General features: G+C 37.8%; 1 protein-coding gene across 1 annotated transcript in view; it reads left to right on the top strand.

Moving 5' to 3' along the window:
• ngfrb (nerve growth factor receptor b) overlaps nucleotides 1–11,153 on the top strand; it is a 38,209-nt gene extending 27,056 nt beyond the window's left edge. The window contains exons 4-6 of the mRNA XM_006807519.2: nucleotides 1,247–1,475; nucleotides 4,434–4,594; nucleotides 6,496–11,153. Coding sequence (XP_006807582.2) covers nucleotides 1,247–1,475; nucleotides 4,434–4,594; nucleotides 6,496–6,839 — 734 coding nt within the window. The 3' untranslated portion in view covers nucleotides 6,840–11,153. The remainder of the gene's footprint in view (nucleotides 1–1,246; nucleotides 1,476–4,433; nucleotides 4,595–6,495) is intronic.
• Nucleotides 11,154–14,827: the final 3,674 nt, after the last annotated feature.

Below are 14,827 nucleotides of genomic sequence, written 5' to 3'. Positions count from 1 at the left end.
CCTTTTTGGTCAGCAGTAGTTTCCACTTTGGAGCTCTCCCATGGATGACATTTTTGCCTCTTTCTTAATAATAATGTATACTTTATTGATCCCCGTGGGGAAATTACTCTCTCTGCTTTTCACCCATTCATTCAGTGAAGCAGTCGGCAGGCACAGGCACACTGGGAGCAGTGTGTAGGGACGATACCTTGCTCAGGGGTACCTCAGGGTAGCCGTTCAGTGGATTTGAACCCCTGACCTTCCAATCATGGGGTCACCAGTCTACCTACTGAGCTATCCCTGCCCTTATTGTTGAATCATGAACTCTGACCTTAACTGAGGCAAGTGAGGCATGCAGTTCTGTTGTTCAGGGTTTATTTGTGACCTCCTGAATGAGTCTTGGTAGGCCGGTCTCTCCTGGGAAGGTTTTAACAGCTCTCACTGTTGTTCACTGGAGTCCCAAAGTCTTAGAAATGTCTTCGTAACTCTTTCCAGACTGATAGATGTCAATGACTTTGTTTCTTAACTAATCTTGAGTTTAGATTTGTTGAATCAACAAGTCTGGTAGTAATCAGTGCTGTTTGTGGCTTAACCCAGCTTTCCAAAAGCTCTGGTCATCACAGATAAAAACATTATTTTAAAAAATACTTTTCATATTTACTTGGGTTATCTTTGTCAGATATAAAAATCAAATATTAAATCCAATATAAAATTTGTTTGATGATCTGACAAATGTGACAAATATGAAATAGAAACCTAAGACATGAGGAAGTGATGAAAATATTCCATGACACTGAAGAGGGAAAAACTGCATTTTTTCATTATAATTTTTGAAATGAGGCTTTGATATTGTGTCAGTACTGCACATGATAATGTGTAGATTATGTGTGGATTATGATATTAATTATATAATAGTAATATGTATATAATATTATGAAGTAGATTTTTGTTCCCGTAATGGCAAGACATGCAATAAAAGTTTAGATGAATTTCAATCATAAATAAAATATATTTTTGATATTTCTTAAGTAATTAGCTCTTGCCTCAGCACAATCACAAAGCTAAAGGAAAGGAAATACTGGACTGATGTTCAACACAGGGATGGCCTGCTGGGTATTAAAACTGCCAGCTTTCTCTTTTTAACGGTAAATGATCCAAGTGGTGAAAAATAAATTTTTAACAAAACTGTGAATGTTTTAATTTCCTGTTGCTGTTCTATCTTCACAAAACTCAAGAATTTCTCTCTGTGCATATTTGTCATTTACAGGTCCGTCCACCACAGGGTCTCTATTTACTTCCGCCCCCACTACCAGTGATGACTTCATAACAGATGAACTCGTACCAGAGGTCCCCACAGACAGCAGCAGCAGCACCACCACTAGTGGTGATTCCCAGCAGCGGTTCTACAAGGGTCTCAATGATAAACTCATCCCCATCTACTGCTCCATCCTGGCAGCTGTTGTTGTTGGATTAGTGGCCTTCATCATCTTCAAGAGGTGAGGACTAAGCAGGAAACACACTGAAAAGTAGACATATTGAGCAAAATGACATCTCAAGGTACCTGATGACCAACTGCAACTACAAGAAAAAAGCAGAGTTTCAGAAAACTCCAAATTTTGGCATCTGTCAATGTCATAAAGCCTAAATCATAACTAAAACCTGATGCTCATTTATGACCCTCATTCCAAAAAATATGGCACACTGGGTAAAATATAAAAACAAACAAACCCAGAATACAATGATTTACAACTCTGATCTCAAATTAGAGGTGTCACCTCTTCTTTTATAATCAGTCTGTAAATGCATGGGACCTTTGAGAGAGGAATTTTGTCCCATTCGTGTATGATACAGATTCCATCTGCTCAGTCTGGGTTATCTTTGTTGTATTTTTTTTATTCCCTTCATGAGACTCTAAGTTTTCAGTTGGTGAAAGGCTTGGACTGCAGGCAGGCCAGCTCAGCACTCAGACTCTTCTACTATGAAGTCATGCTGTTTCAATAGATGCAGTGTGCTGTTTAGCATTGTGTTTCTTAAATATGGAAGACCTTCCCTGAAAAAGACGCCATTTGGATGGGAGCATACGCTGCTCTAAAGTATTTATATGCCTTCCAGCACAGATGATGCCTTTCCAGAATGTAAGTCGCCAGTTCCACAGGCACAAATGCCGCCCTCTTACCATCAGACTTTTCTACTGATGGTCCCTCTCCTCTTTAGTCTGGAGGATGAGGCATCCATGTTTTCCAAAAAGAATTAAAGAATAAAAAAAGAGTTTTTCACTTTCCTTCAGTCTATTTTAAACTAGCGCAGAGAAGATAGCAGCGTTTGTAAGTCATGTTTCTTTCTCAAATGCTTTAAAGCATTCACAATTTTACCTTTTGGAATACAAATCTGAGTTATAAAAGACAGCTTCTCAGTCTTGAGGAGAAAAGCATCACTCAATTCACCTCAGTTACACTACTGGATTTGGGGCGAATGAGGACTTATATGCATTGTCATCATCTGATATGTGCAGAAATGTAGAACGCACCTGTTCAGGTCCTTTTTTTTGGTTCGCTACATATGTGTGCTACGGTGACAACCTAACCTTACTGTACCTGGGAATAAAAGCTGATAGGAAAAATAAAAGCATTAGTCTGAGTGTGCAGTGAGGTATGAGCTACAGAAATATGTGGAAAAATCATATCTGATTAAATTTGCCCTAGATCATCTACTTTAAAACAGTGCTTGGTAGGGATGGGTACCGGTGCCATCATGGATTCCTGCCAATCATTTTACCTTTGCAAGCGTAGTAGGCAGACCCAGGTACGTACGTTCTTTTAGAGCAGAGCTACAGATTAAAAATGCCCAAGGCAAAGCGGTCAAAGTCTGGCTGTACTTCACAGCAAAAGATGCAAACACAGCAGCCTGCAACAAGTGCTTTAAGCTGATACTGTGCAAAGGAGGTAACACCTCGACTCTGATGAAACACCTGCCGACGCATAGCGGATTTTTTTTAAAGCTGAGAAATGCACCGTATTTGATAGCTTGCTGCGAGACCTCACATAGAGCACATCTACTGCGGGAGTGGTGCCTGTTATCAGACAGTAGCAACATCCCCCAAGAACCCGAAGAGGAGAGTCCTGGCCCCTAGCCCTGCCAGTGTAGCAGAAATGATGACGGATGATGATGGCAGCAGCAGCAGCCGTTCTTCTCTGCATGAGTAGCTTAATGTTGTTCGTGTGTAATTTACGTTGAGTAGGCTAACCACGTTATTAAATTAATGCACGTAAGATGAACTAGCAAACACTGTCGTAGTTACATGCGGCTGTCTTCTTGTTTGATGGCAGATACTCCCTTCACCCTGGCCAAAAAAGCTAAAATGACCAAAGAAGAAGTGGAAAACAGTTAAACATGAGAGGTTTTTAGACAAAGTTGGTGTTTTTTCCCCCCCCCATTGATTAAGCCAAACCAAGAGTGATACCATAAATCCCCTATAGCTGCAGAAAAGGCTAACATTGTTGTCTTTTTACAAAAAAACAGCTAAACATGAGAGGTTTTTGGACAAAGTTTGTGTTCTTTATTCTTTAAGCACCGGTTTGAGCACCGTTTAAGCACCGGCACCATTTCAAAAGTACCGGTTTGGTACTGGTATCGGATAAAACCTAAATGATACTCATCCCTAGTGCTTGGAAGCTATGACCACTTGGATTAGATTATCTTCTATTTCAGGGTGAGCCTCAAACACACAAACAGCATTTTTGTTTTGCTTTTGTTGGACATCAACCATAAAATTTATGTTGAACGGTCAGTGTTTTGACACAACTTCCAGGAAGAGATCTAAAAGTAGCGGGAGCGTTAATGCTAGAAGCAGTTGAAAGGTGCACAGTTAGATGAAGTGGAATCGAATTTGATGTGGGTTTGTAGTTTTTTGCCCCTCAGCCTACAGAATCTACTGAAAATCTCAGATGAATTTGAATCTCAGTGACCTTGACCTCAAGGTCAAGTTTCCTCAAAATCTTGTGAGAGGTTAGTGCAGAAGTCATCTGTGCTATGATGAGATCTGTTATGTTTTACTTTCATATTTACTGTAGAATAAATGGCTACATGAAAATGGTATCATTCCAAGAAATGGCTGAAAATGTTTGGATTAAAAAAATAATATTAATACGATTTTATTAAAAGGGTAATGAGACTGGTAAGCACTATGTCCAGCGAAGACACGAATAACAATAGAAATAAAGGAGCTAAACGAGAAAAACACCCATATTGCAGCCTTATGGCGACACACAACAACACAGTAGGCCTGCTGTAACAGTGTACGTGAAAGATACTCATACTGAACCCATACAGCTATAATCCAGCTGCAGCTCACTGATTATATGCTGTGTACGTAACATAATTTAAAAAGGGGAAACGGGTTTGTGTGTTAACAGTTCTGGTATGATGAGTCTCTGTGCGGATTCGTTCACATACAGGTGGAACAGCTGCAAGCAGAATAAGCAAGGAGCCAACAACTGCACCCCCAACCCGAACCAGACCCCGTCACCCGAGGGGGAGAAGCTACACAGTGACAGCGGCATTTCTGTGGACAGCCAGAGTCTGCAGGAGCAGCAGGGCCAGAATCAGGCACAAACAGGTTAAAACTCATCTGCAGTATAACGACACAGGGGCCGCTGTCATAGCGCTGAGAAACACGATAGCCCTCATTTATCAAACTAATGTGCTTAAACTGGGTGTAAACATATGATAAGTCTGATGGACGGCAAACCAGAAATTTGGGTTTCAGGGCAAGTACATATACCATAGGCTGCACCCTAAACAGTGTCAACCTTATTTTCCTTACGAAAAGAGGCCCACCCTCCCCTCTCTCAGGAAAACGTACTTACTATAGCAAATCAGCAGGAGAGGATTACAACAGCGATGAAGCCTTCAGACCTTCAGTGTTATTTTAGCAGATCAGGTCCTGAAAAACACAATTAGAAGTAGATTTGATATCTTAAAGTGTAATCTGTAGTATTGGGACCAATGATGGATTATTTTCTTGTAGTTCATGCAAAGCAGTTACTTAAAATGTTAATGTTCACTTGTAAGGCGCACCCATAGCCTGCACAGGTGTATTCAGTTTAGAAGCAGGTCTCTCTTGTAAATGAGACATTGAGTCTCAGTGAGATTACCTGAACAAATAAAGGTTAAATGAAAATAAAAAATAAATAGAGCTTAATTAAAAATCAGCCAATGAAACCATGTGATCTATTTTTAAATCACATAGAGGTGAACATCAGCAGCTGAAGGCATCAACTCTGTTAGTCCCATTCTCATAAGTGGAATATCTCTGAGTACATTTCTTTGACCCTATAAAGAACCATGAGATAATTGACAGAATTTTTTTATTTTATTTTATTTTTTATTTTTTTACACTGGATTGTTTATTGAACCTTCCGACAATAAAAAAATCATTTAGAATTTTTGTTTGTATTATAATTACTATATCTTGCATTTTTGTGCATTTTTTGAGGGGGAAATATCACATTGATTATGTAGAGGTCTCAGAACCTCACAAGAACTAATGTATCAAATATGATACGTGTCGCATTACAAGGTTAAATTCAAAACAAACCTTTGCTTACTATAGTTTGTATGCAGACTGCAGATTTGTCAGATTCTCCTTTAATGGGGATTAAATGAAGAAAATGCTTCTTGTTCTGAACTTATTCACGTTGCTCTTATATGTCACGGTTTTGGGACTCATCACTTGGACCTGTGCAGTAATAATTCTTTCAATCAGGGATTTGACGGATGAGGATGAACTAATTATCATATGGAGTTCAAAGATCAAAATCATCAAAGCCTCACAAAACTTTCAAAATCATAAGAAATTTTACACAAAAAGCTCATAGAAAAAAAAGGAAGTGATGTCAGAGTGTCATCATAATGTTTTCTGTCCTATTCAACACCATACACTATGTCAGTCTGGCTGTACAAACTGCAGTTTGGCTGCCAGTAAAGGCATGAAACCATAAATAAGTCATTTTAGTTTGGCAAGCTCTGGGAATTTTATTAATGAGGCACTCCTGAGATATTGTAGGGCAATGAATTTACTTAAACCGCAAAAGCCATCTGAAATATACAGACCGCTTTTATAAATATTAAAGAGTGAAGTCCCTTGCTGACAGAGTTATTATTGCACAGGACAAAGTGATGAGTCCTAAAACCATGATCTGTCAGAGCAAGGTGAATAAGTTGGGAACAAGAAGCATTTTCTTCATTTAATGTCCATTAAAAGTGAATCAGAGCTTGTTGTTTGACACTGATATTGACAAAGAATGTACTGTCTGCATAAAAACTATATTTAGAAAGTAATCCGATTAGTAATGATGACTCACAGTCCTGTAGTTATTTGTGCACAGCTGCCATCGCTCTGTGGATCACATCAAGTGAATAAAATATTTTCTTTGTTCAATTAGATATTATGTTGTTATCTGTGTGCTTAAACTTAACTAAAAATGCATAATTGTGTTTGTTTTTTTCCTTTTGCAGTAGTCAACATCGATGAAGAGCCTTGTTTGCTTCTTCCCCTCCACACCAGAGAGAAAGTGGAGAAGCTGCTGTTTAGGGCTGCGGACGGAGAAGACTGCGACCACATGCACGACAGCGACTGGAGCAGCTTGGCGGCTCTTCTCGGATACGAGGAGGAGCGGATCGCGACCTTCCAGCAGGAAGAGCATCCGGTCTGCGCCCTCCTGTCTGACTGGGCGGGAAAGGACTGTGCCAGCATCGAAGCTCTGTGCACGGCGCTGCGCAAAATCAATCGTGAAGATGTCGCTCAGAGCCTGGTGCTCAGCCCAAGTGCCGCTAAAACAACAGCCACTTCTGTAGTGTGATTTTTGTTTATTTTTAAAGCTCAACAGTGATTTCACATGTTAACACCTGAACCTTAAAATATTCCTCTGTGGCCTCCTATTCCTCTATGCTATATTCACTTATGAAGCTACCAATCACAGTGATGATCCAGTGCTGTGAATCCTGAAAAATCATGTCAAATTAAGGGATAATACAGGGAATCAGACAAACACTGACAGATAGATATCGCTATGTGAAACCAAATCTGCATTTATCCACAAAATATACAGCAAATTTGCAAAGAAAGAAGCTTAAAAAACAAATGTCTGTAATTACTCCACTGGATATCTACCTGCCTGAAGTTAAGGTGTTTTTAAATCTTGACTCTTATTCTTTCTCCAGTTTGGTCCTCTGCATCTTTAATATTATCTTCATCCAGCCATTGCTACCCTTTCATAAGTCTGTGTTGTACTTTCCCATCTCTGCTACCAAAGAGAATTACATTTTCCTCAGACACTAACTCACAAGTTATATTGTTTTAATGCCATGTTTAAGTACACTGTTTAAATTTAAGTTGACAAATCGCTTGAACCTGTTACTCCTACTGGACGAGGCCTGCATACCACTGAATGTCTGGATCTTTGCAAATATGACAACCTAAGGAAGTGATGTTTGGATACATTTCAAATGAACTTGTTCTCTTTCCAAAAAAAAGGAAGGAAAAAAAACCTTTTACCGTCCTTTTAAATATTTGTATTAGATCTAAGAGATGGAGCAGTAGCGTTTATCTCAGTGTCAGCTTCCTCTTAATTGGCTTCTGGACTCCTTTTTCCCCCTAGCAAGTGCTAACTGCCTGGACTTTGCCAGCCAGGCTGACTGTGGGGCCAGGTCACTGACGGAGGCAACGTGACTCCAGCCTGTGTGCTCAGACCTGTCTACATAACAGAAACTCAGAGACAGACTCCATGCTGACCCAGAAAAGGGAAAGACGTGGAATTCAAAACACAAGTAACAACCATGTATACAATATGTAGATATGCAGGCAAATGCACATGCCAGATATAGACATACTTGAAATAGATACCCAAATACAGTATCTAGGTTTGCATGCATGTAGTGTACATATACACACACAAACGCATACACAGTTAGCTCATGTATGCATTTACAGTCTTGTTCATAGTACAGGACACAGAAATGATCAGATCCTGCCATATATGGTATGGAACGGTGTGACAAAGGGACCATATACTGTTTGTTGTCATTAATAGTAGCCAATATTAGATATCTGTGTGCCTAATTATGTTAACAATTATATGATTTGTAATTTGCGCTGTAGATAATGAAATACTACATTAACAGTAAACAGCATGCACAAAGTAGCAACTCATTGTCAGCCAGTTATCCGGTAAATAAACTGCTGTAAATGATTAGGAAGCAAAAGAAAAATGACAGGATTTTCAATTTTTTCTCTTAATTTCTCAGGGTGTCTCATTTAACTGTGATATTACATGAATATTTGATTTGTTATAGCACCCTACAACTAACAAAAACACAAAGGAGACTGTGTTTATCCAGAGCAATGATTCTCGCGACTGACAATCCTTCAAACAGACTAATAAGACAGAGAAAGAAAAAAAGTAGAGGGGTGTCTAGTTTCTTCTTTGTTTGGGAACAATGACCTCCGGATAAAGGGCAAGTCAGTGGAGACACAAGTTGAAGGATGTGGGATGAATTCAGACAAGGGCAAGTGGAAAAGTTTTGGATTACTTAAATGTAAAGGGGAAACCCAGGAATCGGCAGTTGCATTAATTAGACTGTTTAAGTGTAAGCATGGATTCATCTCGTCAGTGCATTATGAACCAAACTCTGCATTGTGTTTGGTTCTGCCAGCTTGGTTAGGATTTATCAAAACATATTCAATTTTGTGTTTATGTTGATATTTAAAGCTTCAACTCTTTGGATTTTTTTTTCATTGGAAAATTTTTTGAAGGATTAATTAGCTTGCTGCATAAAATCCTCGTCCTCACCAACCTCAGTTGCTACTGAGTACAGATTGTCACTATTCACTAGCATACTGAGCTTCATGCTGTAGTGTTACTTTAAATGAAGGTATCCTCATTACTCTGTAAGGGTTGTTGTATTTAATTCTCAAATAACAACTGTACATGGTATTATATTTCTGTTTTTGTCCTATAGATTGTAGCACTTAAATGTGTAATTATGTATTTACATTTTGCATCACAAATGCCTTTCCAGGCGGCTAATGTGATTTTTGTTTTTAGCTATACTGTATTTTTTTGTAACTTGTAAATATTATTTTTATTGATTTCAATTGTAAATAATTTGTCTTTTTCTACATTTTATCTTAGTTAAAGCCTAGAAGTGGCCACTGTATAATACTTGTATGTGAACAGGACTATATTACAATTCTAGGGCTGTTGACAAAAGGAACAAAAGAACAGCCACACCTCATTAAGGCAGTTAACAAATGATTCAGTTCTACTAACATAAAGAAAAAGACTAAATTGAATCTACATTTCATATGGTTCAGGATTAAACAGATTCTAATGCTCCAGTTAGACACCCAGCCAAGTAACCCTTAGGTTAAAGCATAATTAAAATAATAAGCTGCAATATCATTCAAAAGATTCGATTTTAGGGACACTAAAGAAACAATACTAAAACGAAACAATGATATAACATTTGTATCCCCTTTCTTGCTAAGAATTAGATGCCATGAGCGATACAATGGCTGTTACTATATGGAATGTAATAAATGAAGCTACAAAGACTGGAACAAGTATTGCCTCTGGGAAAACCTAAAAATAACTAGATTCGTTGTTGCAGGAGGTTGTGCACCATACCGCTTCAGCTATTATCTTTAGACAGAACTAGACCAGTCAAGCCAAGCTCCTTCAATTTCTATCACGCGTTTAAAAACAAACTTTTTGAGTTTTCAATTCAATGGAAATAGAAAGAGAGAAATGCAAAACAAGCAAGCTGTTCCAGTTCATGCTAAGCCACTGGTTCTTAGACTGGCAGCCATGGTATCCACCACATACAGTGAACACATTAAAATGCAACAAATGCAAAGTCAAACAATGTCACATGATATACAATATAGCTGTACACATACCTACAAAAGGAAAAAAAACATCAGTGGCAGGAAAACGTCTGCGTTTACACATTCCTATTGATGGTTTTAAATTTTACATAAGCTGCATGTTTGTTTGTTTAACTTTAGGCCTTTCGGCAAATTGAACAAAATTTAGTTGAAATACTGTCTAGAAAAATAAACGTGGCTAATGGTAATCTAGGGTACTTTTTTTTGTTATTGACTAAACTTGTGAGCTAAGCTAGCTGCCTGCTAAGCTAAATCAGCTGTCTGCTAGCTGTAATAAGATGAGAGTATTTTGCCTTCCTAAAACATTTAACGGATTATTTAATTAAAAACCATTCTTCCTAAATAAGTCATTAATCGATTATATGTAATTATCAGTTATATATAATCGGTTAATAATCTGTTATATTACCCACTAACCGATAGTTGTACCAATATTCATAAATACTATTACATGTGTATATGTGATATACTATTGCACTGCATAGGTTATATATCATAAAGGCACATCTTTCAAGGGGGGAACTAGGCTGATAGAGTGACTCATTTGTCTTGAATGTCTTAAAAATTTGCACCAGCTCATTTGCTAATGTAAGAGTTAAAGCTCTTTGCCTAAAACCTTACAAGCTTTCCTGACCAATAACAAAATGTTTCACACAAAACTGTCAATATAAATTTCGCTCTGGTAAATTAAGTCTTTTTCTTCTTGGAAACTGCAGGAACCAGAGCACATGAAAAACTGTAGGGCCTCTTCTCTGCTTTGGTTTTATGATTCTTAAGGGGATTATTTTAGTTTAATAGTTTTGCTCAATGATATCCACCACAATAGAATGACCTTCCTTGAAAGCTCTTTCTTCATTGTACCAAAAGATGGTAAACACAATAAAACGTATGTGTGTCCTTCTATCAGAAGCTACAATTGAATATGGATGCTTTTCCCTGAATAATATTTGCTGATTCTGAGGGCTAAAAGTAACCATGAAATGAGGGTTGTGCGTAAAAGGCTTTCTTTTGAGGGTAAATCCCTGGTAATGTAGCTCATAGTGACTCATAGCAGAACCAGGACTGAGCTGTACACATCTGAAAATCACTGTTCCTTGTATACGAATACATATACTGCTCTGTACTTAATGTGAATTTGCTAAAAACCTACTGCAGACAAGCAGTAAAACCAATAATAAAGCTTTTAAAGGCACTCATCTTCTGTATTGATCCAACAACACACAAACACAAATATGCACATTAGAAATTAGATGTACTCAATTAAATAAATAATTATCTGAATATATAGGACAATTATTATTTTTTGTATTTATTTAATCATATGGGTTGATAATTTCATAAATATGCTTTTAAGTGGCATAGTTTACTTTCTGTTTTTCTCTGTCTTTAAATTTGCATGAGCAAACAGTATAGTACTTTAGTGCTCATATTTATGTATCTTAACGATTTTAGAATGGTTAGATCTTGGAAAAGCAATGTATTGTTTTGCATTTTGTCCCAAGGAGAAGGCCTGTGCATTTTTTCTCCAGTGCCACGTCCTTCTGATATGTAACTCAAGCCAAATGAGACAGACTGATTGCTGGAGGCTTTAACAGTTTCAGCACAGTGAGCAATAAGTGCTCAGAGGGGACTAAAAAAAGGGGCAAACAAAGTCTGCGCTAGTTCCTTCATCAAACTGACAGCATGAATTATGAGGGTTGTGTGTGGTCAGTGCAGAAATGGTAACGTGGTACTATCATAATAGAAACCGTCAGCCTGTCAGCACAACTGGACTTACTGGTGAGTGATACAACAGAATAATGGCGCATGAAACGACACATGCTAGCACACTGGTTCTCACTGTCTTTATGCCACTATGGACTTAACTCAGTGGTAGTGTTACAAGTGTGAAAATATTGTGATGGATTAGTGTAGCTTATGGTTAAAATGAATTGTTTTTGTTGGAATTCATGCACTGTATGTGTTGGAAAACATCTATTAGATTTCTATAGACTATAACAGAACAGAACAGAACAGGCATGATAGCTATCTGATATAATAAATAGAACAAAATGAAAAATGCAGCTAAATCTACAGTGACAGTAATGATACATGGGCATATGCATCATTTCTGCACTGTATGAAAAGCTGTTTGAACACCTGGTTATGTGTAGAGATGCACAGATGTTGCAATGCCACAGGATTTTTTGAGGTAGAATTGTGAGTTGTTAAGAATAATCCTATACATAGTATATGTGACGAATTAAATCACTTATGAAAGTATTTGGTCAAAGATACAGTTGATAGTTTTGCCTCTATACACCATCACAGTGGATTTCAAATCAAACAATCAATATGCAATTGAGGCACAGACTTTCAGCTTTAACTCATTTTCAGACACACAAAAGTAAGTGAACAATAGACTGATAAGCAGTTTCATGAGATGAGGCCATTGTTGTTTCATGACAAATTAATCTGAAAAAAGATCTGGACTTGATTGCAAGTATTGAACTTGACTGCTTTCCACTAGAACTCTCACTGTAGGGTCTGAAGAAATATCAGTGAAATTGAAGGAGGCCATCAATAGGCTGAAAGCCCCAAATAAACTTATGATAGAGATTAAAACTTTAATCAGAGTTAGGTCAACTTTACGAATGGCCAAATCAACACCGTGGTGCATTCTTAAAAAGAATGATTGCCCTGACCAACTCAGCAGCTAATTGGTCTGGAGGACCACAGATGAAAATTAAAGTGCATTTTCACAAAATTATCTCCATAGTTAAGAACAACTTCTCACCATCTAACAAAGTCAGGAATATACTGAAGGAGGTGGGTGTATCAGTGCTGAAGTCTGCAATCAAGTGATTGCAAAAGGTCGTCAAGAAGGTCACCAAATACTGACAACAAACCACTGGTTTGCCAGAAAACATCTAAAATAACCTACCCAGTTCTGAAAAAAATATTTTCACAGATGAAGCCAAGATTAACTTATATCAGAATAATTGAAAGGGAAAAGTATGGAAAAGTAAATAAACACCTTGTGATCTGATGAATATCACATCATCTGTCAAACATGCGGAGACCAATATTATGCTATGGGCATTAGGAGCCAGGCCATCGATTGAATGTTGATTGATTATTGATGTCAAATGATTATTTCTTCAGTGGAAAGAATCTTGTGTTAATTTAGCGAAATGCTACAAAACTGATCAGGCGGCACTTCTTAGACCAAAGCGTATTGTGAAATCATTACAAACATGAATGCAGAGAGAGTCATAGAAAAGCAGCAGTGATGTATCTAATATAACATATAATAAATAACAAAGAATTTAAATGTAAAAAAACTGCACTACTTATATTCTATGTATATTACATACATCAGAAAAGACAAACCTGCTCCCTGATATTTCCTATCCAATCAACATTGAATGTAATAGTCTTTAATCTTTGTATTTGTTCCTTCCAGTTTAATCTGTTTCTTCTTATTCAGATCACAAGGGGCATGGGCAGGTTCTGAGACATCACCCAGTATCAGTTTCTAAGTGAACCGTGGTTCAAATGGAAAACACATTGCCGTCTAACTGCTGCTGCTAACCTCCAGTGAGTCGTTAGCAAGGAATGCTCCATGTGTGAAGAGAACCATGTGTACAAATGTGACATGTGGTGGTGAAAGGGGATAAGCCATGTTGTGTTTTGGTGACTGCTTGAATTTGGGCTGCATGCTTAGTGGACAAAAAAAAAATCTGTTCTCAGTGAGCAACTCTTGACTCTGCAGAGATCCCCCTACTTGCAAGTGTTTATGGGTATGTGCATGTTTAATATCATCAAGTACACAATCAGATGCTGAGAAAAAAATAGAAGGAAAAAGATCAAGAAGAGAAATGCCTTCCCAAACTAAGGTTGATCAGTGATATTTAGTAATGTCTGTGTCATATGTTTCTGAGCATTTAATAAACAAAAATCTATATTATGCATGGGTAAAAAAAATCTAAATGACAAAGCTGTTTTCTATACTTTCTTCGGGGGATATGTTAAAAAGATTAATCAAAAATACACGCTTATAACTGACTTACAAGAATTAGCAAACACAGAGTACTAATAATTGAATTATAACAGTGGGAACAGTAAGAAAGTAATGATTTCCACGCTATATATCTCCTTGCTGTACTGGTAACTGGGCTAATTTATAGCATGTTAATGACAGCTATATGGCTGCTCTCAGAATAACATGCTTATTTACTCTACAAATCACTTCTGGAAAAACTTGAGAATGTGGAAACAGGACTCCCTTAGGATAGGCCGGAAATGTGAGCCTCTGAAACCTTTGCAATGAAAATAAATAAAAGCATGACAAATAGTAATAGCTGAAGAACCATATGCCACATCTCAGTGGAAGTAAGATGGAAAATAGAGAAGAGAAAAAAAGATAAATTATAGTCATTTAATTTACTTAAAAACTTTATTTTCTTTTCACCGAGTTTCAGATGACATGGCTCAAAGAGTTGGCAGTTCTTCTTGTAACCGGAAGGTTGCCGGTTCGAGCCCCGGCTCGGACAGTCTCGGTCGTTGTGTCCTTGGGCAAGACACTTCACCTGCTGCCTACTGGTGATGGCCAGAGGGGCCGATGGCGCGATATGGCAGCCTCGCTTCTGTCAGTCTGCCCCAGGGCAGCTGTGGCTACAACTGTAGCTTGTCTCCACCAGTGTGTGAATGTGTGTGTGAATGAATAGTGGAATTGTAAAGCGCTTTGAGGGCCCCGAAAAGTGCTATATAAATGCAATCCATTATTAATTTCTTCTTTTAAGTAGAAAGAAAACCTTACCATTGGTCACTCGGGAAAAATATGTGTTTTCCAACCACTTGATGGAAACCTTCTGATTGGTCTGGTTGCAAGCAAATCACCAGTGGTTGTGCATAATTTGG

The sequence above is a fragment of the Neolamprologus brichardi genome, chromosome 8, assembly GCF_056152115.1.
Source record: "Neolamprologus brichardi isolate AB-2024 chromosome 8, ASM5615211v1, whole genome shotgun sequence".
NCBI classification, from domain to species: domain Eukaryota; kingdom Metazoa; phylum Chordata; class Actinopteri; order Cichliformes; family Cichlidae; genus Neolamprologus; species Neolamprologus brichardi.
The sequence above is the reverse complement of the archived record's forward strand: the minus strand, read 5'-3'. Positions and strand labels throughout refer to the sequence as shown.